Source organism: Nelusetta ayraudi, unplaced genomic scaffold (genome assembly GCF_046127955.1).
Source record: "Nelusetta ayraudi isolate G7.1 ecotype Tasmania unplaced genomic scaffold, CSIRO-AGI_Nayr_v1 ptg000011l, whole genome shotgun sequence".
Taxonomy (NCBI): Eukaryota; Metazoa; Chordata; class Actinopteri; order Tetraodontiformes; family Monacanthidae; genus Nelusetta; species Nelusetta ayraudi.
Window position 1 is genome coordinate 10,427,957 of NW_027466061.1, and position 14,463 is coordinate 10,442,419.

Consider the following 14,463-nt stretch of genomic DNA (forward strand, 5'->3'; position numbering starts at 1 on the left):
ACGCACCGTCTGCTCCAATCAGAACTCAGTGCGTCAGACGCGCAACGCTGCGTGCGTCAGGACAGTCGCATCTGTCAATGGCCGGACCGTTTTCATCAACGTTTTAATAATCATTGTGTCTGCATATGAACATATTGAAGAGGGACCAGTTTAGTAGGTCATTGTTTAGCTGGTGGTAACGTGAGAAAGGAAGACCTAACTGCCCCCCCCTCCAGACCCACCCCACCCCAACACACACACACACACACACACACACACACACACACACACACACACACACACACACACACTCCAGCCCCCATAGAGGTCAGCGTGACGTCACGCCGGGGCACGCAGCCCACATGTGTACTGTAGGAACAGCTGAAGGAGAGTCCTTCTGTCAGACACACCTCAGAGGGCAGAGAGCTGCTCTGCTGCTTGTTTTAAAACGACCAGACTGTCTCTTTTTTTTTTAAATAATCAACATTATTATTCATATTGCTATTATCAAGAGGATTTCTGGAAACTGACAAGAGAGAAGCACCAACATGGAGCCTCCGGCCAATCCGGGAGACAGCCCGGTGGAGTTGGAGCTGACGGTGGAGAATGTGGAGTCGGTGAGCTGTTGACACTTTTTACTGCTCTACTGGATGACGGTTGGTAAAATTCCCACAGGGGGGGTAAAAAACAAAAAAAAAAAAACTATAAAACAGTATTAAAACACTGGCATGTGAGCTGAACTTTAACACAGAGATTACAACAAGAGTGGACCGTCTGTAACGTGATACCAGCCATAAGCATACGATGTCCTAATAATAACTAACACAGCATGTGTTTGGGATTAGTTGACATTATAGCACAATTCTCCACCCCGTTCAGATATTTGGTGCCGCATGATTTTGTATGATATGTAGATATGGATGATGATAAAAATGCAACAAAAAAAAAAAATATATATATTTTCAAACCTTTCAAAACATTTTAGGACAATAATCTGTGAACAACCCAGAAGAAAAACATGCAAGTAAAGTCCGTCTGTTACTTCTTCTGCAAGCTGCAGTTTTCACTGTGGCAAGTCTGATGTCACAAAGGGCACAGATACCTACCTCTCCTGTAGGTTAGCAACAGAAGCTTCAACCGGGCATGGGCACCGCCCCTTTTCTGTCCTCTTCGAAACATCCAACAAGCAAAGCATCAGAAGTAATGTTTGTTTTAGAGCTGCAAACACAGGGTTAAAAGTGAAATTATTGCATGGGGAAGCCCAAAAGATCAGAAAGTGGATGGAGCATGGGACCTTTCGGTATACAGTTCACAGACAGACAGACACAGACAGACAGACAGACAGATAGACAGATCCATTGACTGACTTACCGTTATGCAAATAGCGCATTGATGTTTTGAAGCTCTCTCTGTGCCCTTCCCTCCTCCAGGCTCTGTATCAGCTCTACTTCGACCCAGACATGCAGCATAAGAATGTGGCCCAGAAGTGGCTGACCCTGGCTCAGGCGTCCCCACAGGCATGGAACTTCTGCTGGGCCTTGCTCGGCCCTGATAAGGTCAGTCTGTGCGCCTGTCGCTTCTCAGGTCCGGTCCACTCCAAAAACGGCATCGATACATTCTCAAGTTTCTGCTGTTTTTTTTTTCTTGTGCAGCTCCCAGAGGTGCAGTTTTTCGGCGCCAGCACTCTGCATATCAAGATCTGCCGCCACTGGAGCGACCTCCCCGCCGATCAGCACCAAGGCCTGAGGATGCAACTCCTCTCCCACATCTTGCACTTCTCCTCGGGACCTAGAATGGTGCTCAGCAGGCTGTGTGTCGCTCTGGCTGCCATGGCCCTTCACCTGATCCCTCAGGCCTGGTCCTGCCCGGTGGCTGACATGGTGACGGCCTTCCAGCCGCAAAAATCCGACCCAGAGGAGGCCTCCGGCGCTTCCCAGGACCCCCAGTCACATTGCTTGGCCCTGCTGGAGCTCCTCACCGTTCTTCCAGAGGAGTTCCAGAGCAGCCGCCTTGCCCAAGCTCGCCGCGCCCAGCTGAGGGAGGCCTTGGCTGGGGAGTGGGTGGTGGTGTGCTCCATGATGCGCCAACTCCTCCAGAGCCACGATTCATCCAACAAGGTGAAGGAGAAGGTGCTCCGCTGCCTGTCCAGCTGGGTGGGACTGGACGTCCCCCTCGCCGAGAGCCACCTGCTGGTGCATGACTGTTTCGCGGCACTGTCGGAGGCGGAGCTGTTCGACACGGCCGTGGAAACCATAGTCAGCGTCATCTCGCAGCCAGACTGCCAGAGGTGAGGCCGGCGGGGGGTGGTGATCGCATCGAGCAAGAGGTGTGACTGTCGTGACATGTGTGCAGGTACGTGGATGCTCTGGTGGGCTTGGTGCCACTGGTGTTGGGTCTCCACGAGCAGCTAAAGCAGGCGGCGCAGGATGGAGACATGGAGACGTCACACGGGATCTGCCGCATCGCAGTAGCTTTGGGGGAAACACACTCCAGGTGCGCACTCGCTGACTCACTGACTCAACTGCCTTCTACCTGTAATCTTCTGTAACAGCTGTGTGTGTGAGGCAGGGTTTTGCTGGAGCAGGTGGATCACTGGCAGGAGTACCTGGCGCTGGTCAACATGATTCTCTTCTGCACTGGTGTCCCTGGTCACTACCCAGTCAGCGAGACCACCAGCTCCTTGACTCTCACCTTCTGGTACACACTGCAGGTGAGAAGTGGCCTCATTTTTTGGTGTTTGGGGGGTTATATAACAACCAGTCTTATTAAGAAGTCCTTATTTTCAGTCCCGTTGACTGTTGGGTACAGTATTTTTTTTTTTTAATGAACTAAAGAGTAATCTTGTTTCACAAACCCTCCCTCTGTGTTTTTGTGTGCTCAGGACGACATCCTGTCGTTCGAGGAGGAAAAGCAAGCGCTTTACCTGCAAGTCTACAGGCCGGTTTACTTCCAGCTGGTCGACGTACTGCTGCACAAGTGTCACTATCCCTCCCAGCAGGAGTATGAGTCCTGGTCGCCCGAAGACAAGGAGCAGTTTAGGATCTACAGGTGGGGACGCTTGCCGGGGCAAAAGGAAACAATAAACACCCTTACGAGCAGAGTCTCATCTCCAGTTTGCTTTTTCCAGAGTGGACATTTCGGACACGCTGATGTACGTGTACGAGATGTTGGGGGTGGAGCTGCTCAGCAACCTCTACGACCGGCTTGGCAGGCAACTGATGGACCCGCAGCTGTCAGCAGTGTGGCAGGTTCGTGACCATCAGTTGCACACTACTTTTAGCGATGCATTGTGGGATACATTGAGTGGACTGTCTGCTAAGGTTCTCAGTCACCCAGATCATCTTAAGGTAGAGGGATTGAGTTAGGGCAACTGGAGGTGTTGCCCTAACTCTTGAATTCAAGATTACAAGAACAAGTCTAGATGCCCTAACTCAACCCCTCTACATTGAGTGGACTATCTAGTCGAGTGATTAAAGATGTCCTCTCAGGATTCAGACAGCACTACAAAATGGCCTAGCTTCTATGTAGTGACAGCCAAATACAGGAAAAAGGGCTGGATGGGCAAGACAGTAGCCCACAGGAGCAGAAACAATGGGCTTGTCTGTTTTCTAACACGTTTGAAAAATTTGAATTGTGCAAGCAGTACAGTATGAAATCCTACCTCTGCTTTGGTCCTCCTCTGCTCACTCCCACCACCAGGACACCGAGGCGCTGCTGTTTGGCTTCCAGTCCATCGCCGAGACCATCGACGTCAATTACTCGGACGTCATCCCCGGCCTCACCGCTCTCATCCCGAGGGTCAACATCAGCAACGTGTTGTTGGCCGACACCGTCATGTACACCATCGGTACTCCACTTGCCTCCAGTCTGCCATGCTGGACTGTCTCCTGCAGATCTGACAGTCTCCTCCCCGCTGGCAGGGTCTCTGGCTGAGTGGCTGGCCGACCACCCGGTCATGATGGGCAGGATCTTACCCATGGTGCTCCAGGGCCTGGTGAAGGAAGAGCTGTCCGTGTCCAGCGTGTCCACTCTGAAGAGGATCTGTCGGGAGTGCAGACACGACCTTTGCCCCTTCGCTGAGGAAATCCTCAGCGTGTCGCAGGTCAGATGCACGTTCAGTGTCTGAGAATGATTTTTTTTTTCAGAATTCATCTTGTGATCCAAACACTCTGTCACACTGATGTCCCACTGCAGGACGCGCTGCTGAAAAACATCCACAAGGTGAGCCGACGATTGGCTGATCACGCCAAATAGCCACAGATTAACTTCTCCTCTGGTCATGTGTGTATGTGTGCGTGTGCGTGTGTGTTTTGTGTTGGGGTGTGTCTGTGTGCAGAGCAGCCAGTGCATGTGGCTGATGCAGGCTCTGGGCTTCCTTCTGTCCGCCCTGCCAGACGACCAGGTCCTGGTCCGGACTCAAGCCCTCATCACCCCTCACCTTCAGCAGCTGGACACTCTGGTCCAACAGGAAGTACGTTCATCACCATCACACATCCAGTGAAGCTAAAACTAAAACTGGCCATGTTGTGATTTGATGAATCCAACCCACCCACCCCGAAAAATTGAATCCCAGACTCCAGTAGAGCAGCCTCACATCGTCAATTCAACTCTAGTCCGGGAGTACACGTTTCTGTTGAGTTTCAGTGTGTAACTCTTTGAACCTTCCTTTCACCGAGGGGCTTGTTCTCCACTCCGTCTGGTCTCATTGGCTACTTCGACTCCCTGTTTCAGCCCAGTCCCACAAACAAACAGTCCATCCTGCACATCCTTGGGATGCTGTCCAGCCTCTTCACTACTCTTGATGTCAACAGACAAGGCGACGGCTCAGAGGCAGCGTCTAGCCCGGGACCCTCCCCGTCACAGAACCCAGTGAGTTGAGCCGTTTCCTCTCGCGAAGGATGCACTTCCTGTCAAAGAATCCCAGCGTAGTTTCACTCCAAACTCTCTGCCAGGTTGTTGTGGTGCTGCAGCAGGTGTTTCCGCTGATCCAGACCCTTCTGAGCAGGTGGCTCGACAACTCTGAGGTGGTCGAGGTAGGCGCAGGCTGCGTCCGCTTCCATAAAAATCTGTGTGATTCCTGGTGTGAACGCGCTGTTCGCCGTCCTTCCAGGCAGTGTGCGGCGTGTTTGACAAGTCAGTCCGAACTCTCCTCCACGACTTTGGACCAATGGTGGCTCAGCTGAGTGGGATGCTCGGTCGGATCTACTCCGCCTATCCGCAGCCCGCCGCTCTGGACCTGACACGGCAGGTACGCCCCCTACAGGTCAGGGCCTGGATGCTGGAACCATCTCCTTAGATTTTTGTTGTTGTTTTTGTCTTTGATTTAGATAGTTCACATATTTGCTGCAGAGGATCAACATATATCTGACATCAGAAGCCTCATCGAGACGTTGACTACGGCCACACTCACTATATTTCAGCAAGGTAATAAAAAAAAAGGATACATATATACACATATATATACATATATATATATATATATACACACACACACACACACACACACACACACACACACACATATATATATATATATATATATATATATATATATATATATATATATATATATATATATATATATATGTATACACACACACACACACACACACACACACATATCCTATTTGGGAATTTACTCTTAAACCTGTGTTTGAGATGAACTGATTCTTCATCTTGGAAAAACATGCAAACAAAATATTGAAATTACTTTTATTTGATACTGATTTTTGCAGGTCCAAGAGATCATCCTGATATTGCAGAGTCATTCATGCTCCTTCATGCTCAGGTGGGATGACCTTCCTCCACAGCCCTGCAGTGCAGGCTCCATCGCAAAAAAATAAAATAATAATCATTATTATTTGTCTGTCCAAATCATCAGACTCTAAAACGGAAGCCTGACTTGTACTTGTCGGATCAGTTGGATGTTAAATCTCTGTTTTACTGCGGTGGGTTTTTTTTTTCTGTGCTTTTGCGGTATTTTGGAGGCTGTAACCATCTTTTCAAAGTTGAATCTTTATTTCACCCCTCCAGGTATTTTATCCCTGAAGTTTCCAGAGACACCTACAGTAAAAGCAGCGAGTTTCTTCTTTGTAGGTTGACATTGAAATGTGCAGATTTCAGATTTCATTCTCATCGTTGGTGTGTGAATCTTTGCTCTTTTTCCTCCGTCCTGGCAGACAGAGCTGTTGTCTCGATGCAAAGACACCCCAGCACTGGCTGAGGTGTTGCACCTGGATGGGAACCTGCTGACCGAGACCATCCTGCAGGTGAGTAGACCGCTTGGTGGAAAGCTCCTCACTTTTTTTTGCGCATGGCATTTAGAGTCACTGAGTCACTTCCTCTGCTGTCCCAGGCGGTTGGAGGCATGTCGCCTCGCAGCCTAACGGAACATTTCTCTGAAGTTCTGATAGCTCTGAACCGCCACTGTCCGGTTCTGCTGGCCCAATGGCTGGAAGAGACGCTGCAGACTCCAGGGTTTCCCTCTGCGGAGGTCTCCTCAGAGCAGAAACACACCTTCAGCCAGCAGCTCCTCAGGTCTGTTACTGTCCTCTATCTCACATTCAAAATGCAGTTCCAACATTGGAAGGAAATCTTGCAATCAGATGAATAATAATTAAAAAAAGAAAAAAAAAAGATGAGTACTTAATGAAAATTAAAATAAAAAAAATAAAAATGGAAAACATATATTCTGCAATTTAGCTTTTCAACTTCAATTTTAATAAGAAAGAATTACATATTCAAAGTAAATAGAAAACCATTTTACTGCCTTCATAATATTATCTGAGATGCACCAACTGCAACATAGTGTTAGTTGCTGTCCCGACTTGTGTGCTGCTGTTTTCCACTTAACAGAAGTTCTTGGCAAATTGGAAGCAGATGACAAAGGCAGAAAACATTTTGTCACACATAATCCAAGTGCACTGGCGACATTAAAGTTTGATAGGCAGCAGCTGCAGCTTCACAATGAAACCACGCCCCAAGTAAATTAGGTTTCGCTGATTGGGTCATTAACCATCCAACACATGAGCATGTTTAACCCAAACCAGGCAGTTCAAGTGGGCGGGATTCACCACATTGGCTGCTGCTCGTCAAGTTGATCGTGGCTACAGCTTGAACATGTTGAAATTAGATTACTATTGCTCTTAAGGCATTATACTCGATGGCAAATTCTATACTGAGTTAGCATGCTAATGAAGCTACTTTGTTAAAGGTTTTTGTATGTTTTGACTGCCAAAATACTGAGCAGAACACAAATTGTGCCTCTTATTTATTTTTTTTAACTCTCAAGATATTAAGCGCCAAAGTATACACATTATAAGGGCCACACTTGTTTTGATTGTTTCCAGCTTCCAGGATGAAATGTTTATACTTAACCGATTCAAAAACTTGCTTTTGTCTGACAAACATGTTAACTTTGTCTTCACGTCAGGGAGCAGAGCAACAAGCGGCGTGTGAAGGAGATTGTCAAGGAGTTTTCGCTGCTCTGTCGCGGCCTGCAGGGGGCAGCATATTAGTTTATTCCCCCCCCCACACACTCCCCACATGCAACGTTCAGTCATTAATGAACACCTAGATTTTTTTTAAACTTTGCAAACAAGACATTTTAATAAAAAGAAGTGTTTTTCTCTGTGCAACATGACTTCTTGAAATAAAACCTTCAGGAAAAAAAGTCCCTTTGTCTTCAGCGCCAGGCCTGGGGGGGGTTACAAACCTCCTTCCATCTGAATAAAAACAGCAATAAAAATGTGTTTCTTCAACAGCATGAGCAGCCGTTTGGTAGTGTCACTATTTATTGTTTCTCTTCGGCTGTTATATCATATATTGTATCATCATCATATTTACACATTATCAAAATATAGAAACTCGCCTGACACACATCATCCGAGCCTGCAGTCTTCTTTCTCCTCTCCGTTACAAATGAGGGCTTTTTAAAACATGTGACGTCGGCACATAAACGTTGCTCTGAGCTCTCATACTCGTAAGCCTCCGCTAATACATAATAGTAATAATAAAAAAAACAGTCTCACGACAGAAAAAAAAGAGACGCCAAACAAATGGTTTGCTTTCAGGTCAACAATGTCACTGCTGAAGGATGGCAGTAGAGATCCTTGGGGGGGCGCTGTCGTGGCGGCGGTGGGGTGATTGTGAGTGTGCGTTTGAAGCGCCGCCCTGTGGTCCTCCTCTGGAAAAGCAGTGCTGGCCAAAAGACATTCACTACCGTATCCTGGTGAAGAGGTTCAGCACTGACTTTGACTCCTGGGAACAGAGAGAGGAAACGTTTTCAATCAACAAAGTCGTGGCTTTCAAAGCAAGTTCAGCTCGAGTGAAGGTGGACAACTTATTTATGCCAAAGTTGACTTCAGCAATGAGAGACCCCTTTGACTTTGACACCTTCCAAAAATGTGAAAGGTAGAAAAAGATAAAATCCAGCGTTTTAGCAGGAAATGAATTTCCCTGATCGGTTGCTGAAATTGTGGATGAACTGGGATGAAATATCACTGGAGTCACATGACATCAAAGCAACTAAAATGGATTTGAAAAAATACAATGAAGCAGTTTTATTCATCAAGTAGAATTACCATTAAAAATTAAAGCAACAGACTGATTTGCCTAGTTTCTGAACAATGTCTGGCATGAATTTGGAGAGGACGAGTCACATGACATCCAGTCTACTGAGGAGAAAGGCTGTTTGACTTTCAATCATTATATAGAAATACAGACTTAAATCCAATACACTGACAATGTAGCCTAGCAGGAAGCACTGAACTCTGTCTGTCTGTGCTGCAGCCTACCTTGGTGCAGCGTGTTTTGCTGAAGACATTCCAGAAACGCAGTGTCTCGTCGCCCGCTCCTGTCACGATGGCTTCTCCGTCCGGAGACACAGCCTGATTGGACAAGACAAAAAATAAATCAATACAAAACACTGATACCAAACACTGACTTTATGTGTCTACATTGGCATATGGGTTTGAAAATGCAACTGAAGTAGACTTTTTTTTTTGTTTTGTTTTGGTTTTATTTTTAGAAAAAACTGTATTTAGACTAGAGCATAATTTTTAGCAGGACACTTCAAACAAAGGGCTAACTATGCTAGTTTTCTGGAGATCTATAGGGTTTTTCTGTATAAATAAATCACATCACAAAGCTCCACCAGAGTCCATGAAGAAAAATGATGTAAAAATGTGGAAAATGTGGGAGCTATGAGTAGACGACTGATTAGCTCTAAGGCGGTGACATCAGAAGCAGGAGGTGATTTTGAGCGTCATCCTCTCACCAGATACAGAACCCTGTAGGAGTGTCCGGTCAACTTGGCCACCTGTGTCAGAGAGGGATACTTCCACACTAGGATCTGGTTCTGAGAGTAGCCGTGAGTGCTGACCTGTCAACACGAAAATAAAGAAAAAAAAGTTTTCTTCAAACACATAATAGAAAAAAAAGTGATTGACGAGGCACATGCAGGATGGTGGGCTGATGACTGGGTGTCCTCACCAGCTCGTTGGCGTGCTTGGACCAGGCCAGGTTGCAGACCTGGGAGCCCGTGTCCGTGCTCTGGAGCGCCTGACCGGTCAGCGTGTTCCAGAAGCGCAGGCAGCGGTCGGCGGTCCCGCCCCCGGACGCCAACAGCCCGTGCTGGTGCGGAGACCAGGCGATGGCCTTGACCGCCGCCAGGTGGTCGCTGTACTGCTGCACGGGCAGGAGGCTGGAGCTGTTCCACACCAGCAGCTGGCCAAAAGACCCGAGCAGAGGTTTAGAACAGCAGCTCTCAACTGGTGGAGCCTCAGGACCCACATTTTTTTCCTTATCAGCGCTCAAATTTACCCCCTCCACCCCCCCCCAAAAAAAATGCTAGCCCACTTTCTATCATGTCTAGTCTACAAAATATTGAAATTATTGTTTATGAAGTCGCGACCGTGTGCCCTGCAAAATAAATGGCCAATATTCTCGAAATATATTCACACACACACACACACACACACACACACACACACACACACACACACACATACATATATATATATATATACACAATATGTATGGGGGAGGGACTGCCCAAAAAACAACGACCCAATCTAAGGGCTCCGTGACCCAAAAGTGGGTCATGACCCACCAGTTGAGAAACACTGGTTTAGATGAAGGACTTGGGTGCGGGGGGACCTCAAAGTGTGGATGTGACCCCCACCTTGTTGTCGTTGCCTCCGGACGCCAGGTGCTGGTGGTCGGGGGACCACTTGAGACCGCACACCTCCTGCCGGTGGCCCTGCAGCCTCCTCTCGGCGGTGGGCGGAGTCCTGACGTCCCGCTGGAGGATCACGCGATCCCGGCTCCCCGATGACAGCTGCTCACCGTTCCACGCCAGGGCGCCTGGTAGGAGGCGGGAAGAGCAGAGGGTCGATTCACGTTACCCGGCCATGTGGAGGACTGAGTGGCCGCTCCTCCACACCAGGGGGCGCAGCTGGGAGAAGGCTGTGAGCGGCCGCCTCTGACTGACTGACCTACGCGTGCCGAGTGGCCCTCCAGGCTGGTCAGCTTCCTCCCTCCGGCCGCGTCCCAGATCTGAACGTAGCCCTTGTGGGTTCCGACGGCCACCAGACTCCCCTGCAAGGACGGGGGAGTCGTCAAATCAGGCTGTTTCTTTTTTAAATCAGGCTTCATTCTGTGAGGCTGCTTCACAACCAGCGGCTCTAAATTCATCCTTTTCCCTGTATTCTCACATCTGCTGTTAAAAACAGACACATTTGCTTCTTAATAGCCTCTTTGGCTTTCCTCACACTAGGCCACAGAGTCAAAGTCATTGTTAAAGCCTTTTCAATGGCAACCAGTCTGCTCAGCATACAAACCCACTGGCAGCCATTTGAACTAGATTTAATTCTCCAAATAATATCCGATTATTGAATTTTGAATTGTTGATGCGTGCCACTTGAGAAGTGGGGAAAACAATTGGGACCTGGTGACCCGAACACTGTGATGTGAATCCAACCTTGACCTCCTTTCAGTCGCTCTCACCCTCTCATTCCAGCACACTGACGTAACGGAGTCGCCATCCACCGACAGGTCGCACAGCCTCGTCACCTGTCGACGTAATCACAGAGGAGAGAGGAGTCCAAATCCCAGCGGAACCCAGCGGAACCCATCAGAACCCAGCCCCTGCCTTGCAGAGCAGCTCACCTGGCTGGTGCAGGCACTCCACAGGTAGACGCAGGCTCCCAGGCCCACGCTGAGCAGGTTCCCCGCCGACCAGTCTACCAGGTTGAGGTAGAAGTCGTCCTGCAGCTCCGGAGCGTCCAGCACCTTGAAGGGGATCTTGGAGATCTTGCGGGCCGGTTTGCGAGGCGAGCGGAGCAACTTGTGGCTGCGGCGAGACGAAAGGGAAGGTCAGTTCTCAGCTCAGCCGGAGACGCATTTTGATTTCAGCTCAGCAACGCCGAGTGAGAGTTGGATATCGGTTACCTCTTGTTGCTTAGCGGGGAGAGGGAGTACGGCGAGACTTCGTTATCGCTATCGAAAGGCACTCTCTTAGTGTGGACCGTGTACTGCAGAGGACAAACAAACACAGAGGGTTATACACAGGCATGAGGCCTTTTTTGTGACATTAAAATCCTCCTTTTTTTTTTACTCCTACCCTAAACAGACTGTGGGAATCTTGAGAGAAGACGGCGTGCCTCCGGTCGTCCATGTGAGGATCCGGGACGGACTCGATTCCGGCCCCCAGCAACTCGTTCCTCAATAGGGCGGCGTATGCCACGGCGTCTGCAAATAAGGGGAACAATGAGCGCGGCGAGGGCCCGAGCCATAGGACGCAGGAGAAAATGGACGAAAACTAAGGCTCACCTTTGCTGGAGTCCGACGTGGCATCTTTCGCTTTATGGTTCTGACTGGGAGAGCGGCAGTTCTCCTGCAGGCAGCGTGGAGACAAGGCAGGGTTACCTGGTGCAGGATTCCCTCAACGCAGGGGTCCAAACAACAATGTGCCTCCCCAGAGATGAAAAAAGGCCATCCTTCTTTTCATTAGCACGCACCACTTTTCATAAAGTCTGTGCTTAAACACACGGTGCTGGTAGATCAGCCCCTGGTGATGTCACAGAGGGGACTGCTGCATCTTGTGAAGCTCCCAGCATTGAGGGGCACAACATTTCTTTTCATGATTTTTATATTGGTGGGGCAGTGAAAGGGTTAAATATTTTGATGGGACACAAAAGTTGTTGATGGGTGTGGGGGTGTGGGAGGGCACTTCCAGATTGGGGCCCCAAGCAATTTCCTGGCTTGCCTTCCCTTTTAAAGAACCCCTGCTTCTAAACACGTGGAAGGTGGAACAAATCGTCACTTTCAGCTGCAGGCAAAGCCACAGTGTTTAAGCCAGAGGCTGCGTGAAAGTTACAGATGGAGATCAGCTGAGACTTTCAGGATAGTCATGTTTTCTATTTGAGGCTGGGGTGGAAATGAAAGAGCAGGCGATGGTTGTAATATGAGACCTTTAAAGCTTGCAAGTAAACAGAGCAGAGCTCACATTGGCGTAGTGGAAGTTGATGCTCCAGTTGCTCCCAGCCCGGATGGGAATGAAGCGGTCGCCTGATCTGATGCTGACAGGGCTGCAGGTAGCACTGGCACACTGGGGCGAGGAAGAGGAGGAGGAGGAGGAGGAGGAAGGACGTCAACAAAAGGCACCAACACGCCAAACGTGATGCTCCGTAGTGTGCGTAAATAACTAACAGCAACGTGACATGCAGGCGACAACAGTGCTGAGGCAGTAGGGCACTGGGAGACTGACCCAGACGGTCGGCCGTGCTGGTGGGGTCTCACCTTGGACAGACGCGCCTCTGCGGGCAGGTTCTGGTGGTTGATCTGCCTCAGCAGCCGCCTCTCGTAGTCCTGGTCCATCTCTCCGGGGCTGGGGAGCAGCGAGGCCCCGCAGCTGCCCTCCCTTGCTGGCCGCCCCCCTTCAAGCCTGCTCTCCCTGCGGCCGAGGAAGTGCAGGCTGCAGCCGCATCTCTGCAGGAGGGGGAGAAACGTCGGCTAAGTGTCCCGGCAGCGAGACCTCCACCGTACACTCACACCCTCCCCCTTACTCCCAGAAATGCAGAGCGCCGAGCGGACGAAGCCTTTTAAACGACGCTGTCACACCAGCTGAGGTTTGACGCCGCCGCTACACCCCCACCACGGCCGTCTTACCCCGGCTTGACACGGCGGCTCAGCGGGGCAGCTCAGCCGTCATCGCCGCTCGGAACGACGGGCAACTCGGCGGCGACGCCGCGGCCGGTTTGCGGACTCGAAGAGCGGCAGAGTAGCCGGACAACCGAGGCGACCCTCCGCTGTTGTTTATGTTCGTGACAAAAGATGGCGACCGAGTCAGCTGTAGGCAGGCAGGCAGGCAGGCAGGAGGGAATTCTCCGGCTGACTTCTGCTGCCGAAGAGCAGCCGACAGGCGCGTGTGCTGTCCAACAGTGGCGCCTGTCGGCAATATTGTGAAATTGCAAAGGGTGGCGCAGTTTTTTGGGGGGGGGTTGTTCCACTTGTGGCCACTGTGTGACGCTGCTGCACTGACAAAGTTTAGCTGCAGCGGCGTTTTATTTTTTCCCACCTCATTGTTTTTGTGACCGCACTTTCAATTTTGTTAGTTTTTTTTAATTTGTACTTGTAAATTGTATTTACATTTTTTAAAAACTTTTTTGATTGCGTATATTTATTCTACCATGTCTTTATTTTTACTTGATTGATTGATTGATTGATTGATTGATTGATTGACATGCAGTCACCAATATGTTCCAACAACAATGACGTACAACTCGAGCCTGTTAATGAAGTGAAGCGCAGACTTCTTGCTCTGAATTTAAAGCAAAAACAAGCAAAACACACAAATGCGCACGTGAGGAAATCAGGCTTTTGTGTGGCATCATGAAGGGCACTAATTCCTTCATGATGACTTTTGTTGCACCCTCTCAAACCGCCTTGTTTATATGCCACACCACAAGCCTGTGTCATATCATGAGTTTTAGTAGGAGGCTGTACACACAGGGTTAAATACTGTATTTTGTTGTCTGGAGACCCGCAGATATTTTTGTGAGTCAGCAATTATAAGAAGAAGACGGAAGAAAGAAGAAAGACAGATAAACAGGTGTAATGTGTGACATTTAAGAGTTTAGCAATCACACCGTCTGCCAACTTGGTAAAAAAAACAAAAAAAACAACCTTATCTGCACATTTAAAAAAATGAAATATGTTCATGTTTTTATCAGATTTTATTAGTATCCTTTATCTCATCGTTCACTTTAATGAAAGCAGTCACTTCAATGTTTCACTTATAACATCATTCCAGTAACTCAGTTATAAAAGTTATAAGTAAATTAAAAGTAAACAAGCAGCCCTCGGGCCACATAGCACGTGCACCTGGATCACGCGGGAGGCATGACGGGAAACTTGATTCTCTTGCACATTCATTTCAAACCCAGCCTCCCGCCTCCATTCGCTTGCCAACTTTGCTCTAAT

At 48.9% G+C, this 14,463-nt stretch overlaps 2 protein-coding genes across 3 annotated transcripts; one reads left to right on the forward strand and one right to left on the reverse strand.

Annotated features, from left to right (window-relative positions):
* The first annotated feature begins 230 nt into the window (after positions 1-230).
* Positions 231-7,748, forward strand: LOC142884834 (importin-13-like). 2 transcript variants are annotated; one of them, XM_076020768.1, is made up of 21 exons: positions 336-596; positions 1,410-1,535; positions 1,632-2,266; positions 2,332-2,472; positions 2,548-2,689; positions 2,861-3,027; positions 3,107-3,227; positions 3,679-3,826; positions 3,900-4,081; positions 4,174-4,200; positions 4,316-4,450; positions 4,711-4,848; positions 4,932-5,012; positions 5,090-5,227; positions 5,307-5,403; positions 5,715-5,767; positions 5,861-5,927; positions 6,013-6,071; positions 6,159-6,248; positions 6,335-6,516; positions 7,412-7,748. In XM_076020768.1, the coding sequence occupies exons 1-21, from the start codon at positions 528-530 to the stop codon at positions 7,494-7,496; spliced, it is 2,883 nt and encodes a 960-aa protein (XP_075876883.1). In that variant the 5' UTR covers positions 336-527; the 3' UTR covers positions 7,497-7,748. The 2 variants fall into 2 exon arrangements, 1 of the variants encoding a protein (XP_075876883.1); XR_012926212.1 differs by lacking the exons at positions 6,013-6,071; positions 6,159-6,248; positions 6,335-6,516; positions 7,412-7,748 and having other exon boundaries at positions 231-596; positions 5,311-5,403.
* fzr1b (fizzy/cell division cycle 20 related 1b) lies at positions 7,708-13,410 on the reverse strand. The gene is made up of 14 exons (XM_076020771.1): positions 13,150-13,410; positions 12,781-12,969; positions 12,488-12,589; positions 11,812-11,875; positions 11,603-11,730; positions 11,431-11,513; positions 11,149-11,332; positions 10,987-11,052; positions 10,476-10,578; positions 10,163-10,344; positions 9,472-9,705; positions 9,257-9,361; positions 8,775-8,867; positions 7,708-8,238 (listed from the first exon to the last, which is right to left on the reverse strand). Exons 2-14 carry the CDS (start codon positions 12,856-12,858, stop codon positions 8,197-8,199), a joined length of 1,464 nt encoding a protein of 487 aa, XP_075876886.1. The 5' UTR covers positions 12,859-12,969; positions 13,150-13,410; the 3' UTR covers positions 7,708-8,196.
* Between the last annotated feature and the right edge of the window lie 1,053 nt (positions 13,411-14,463).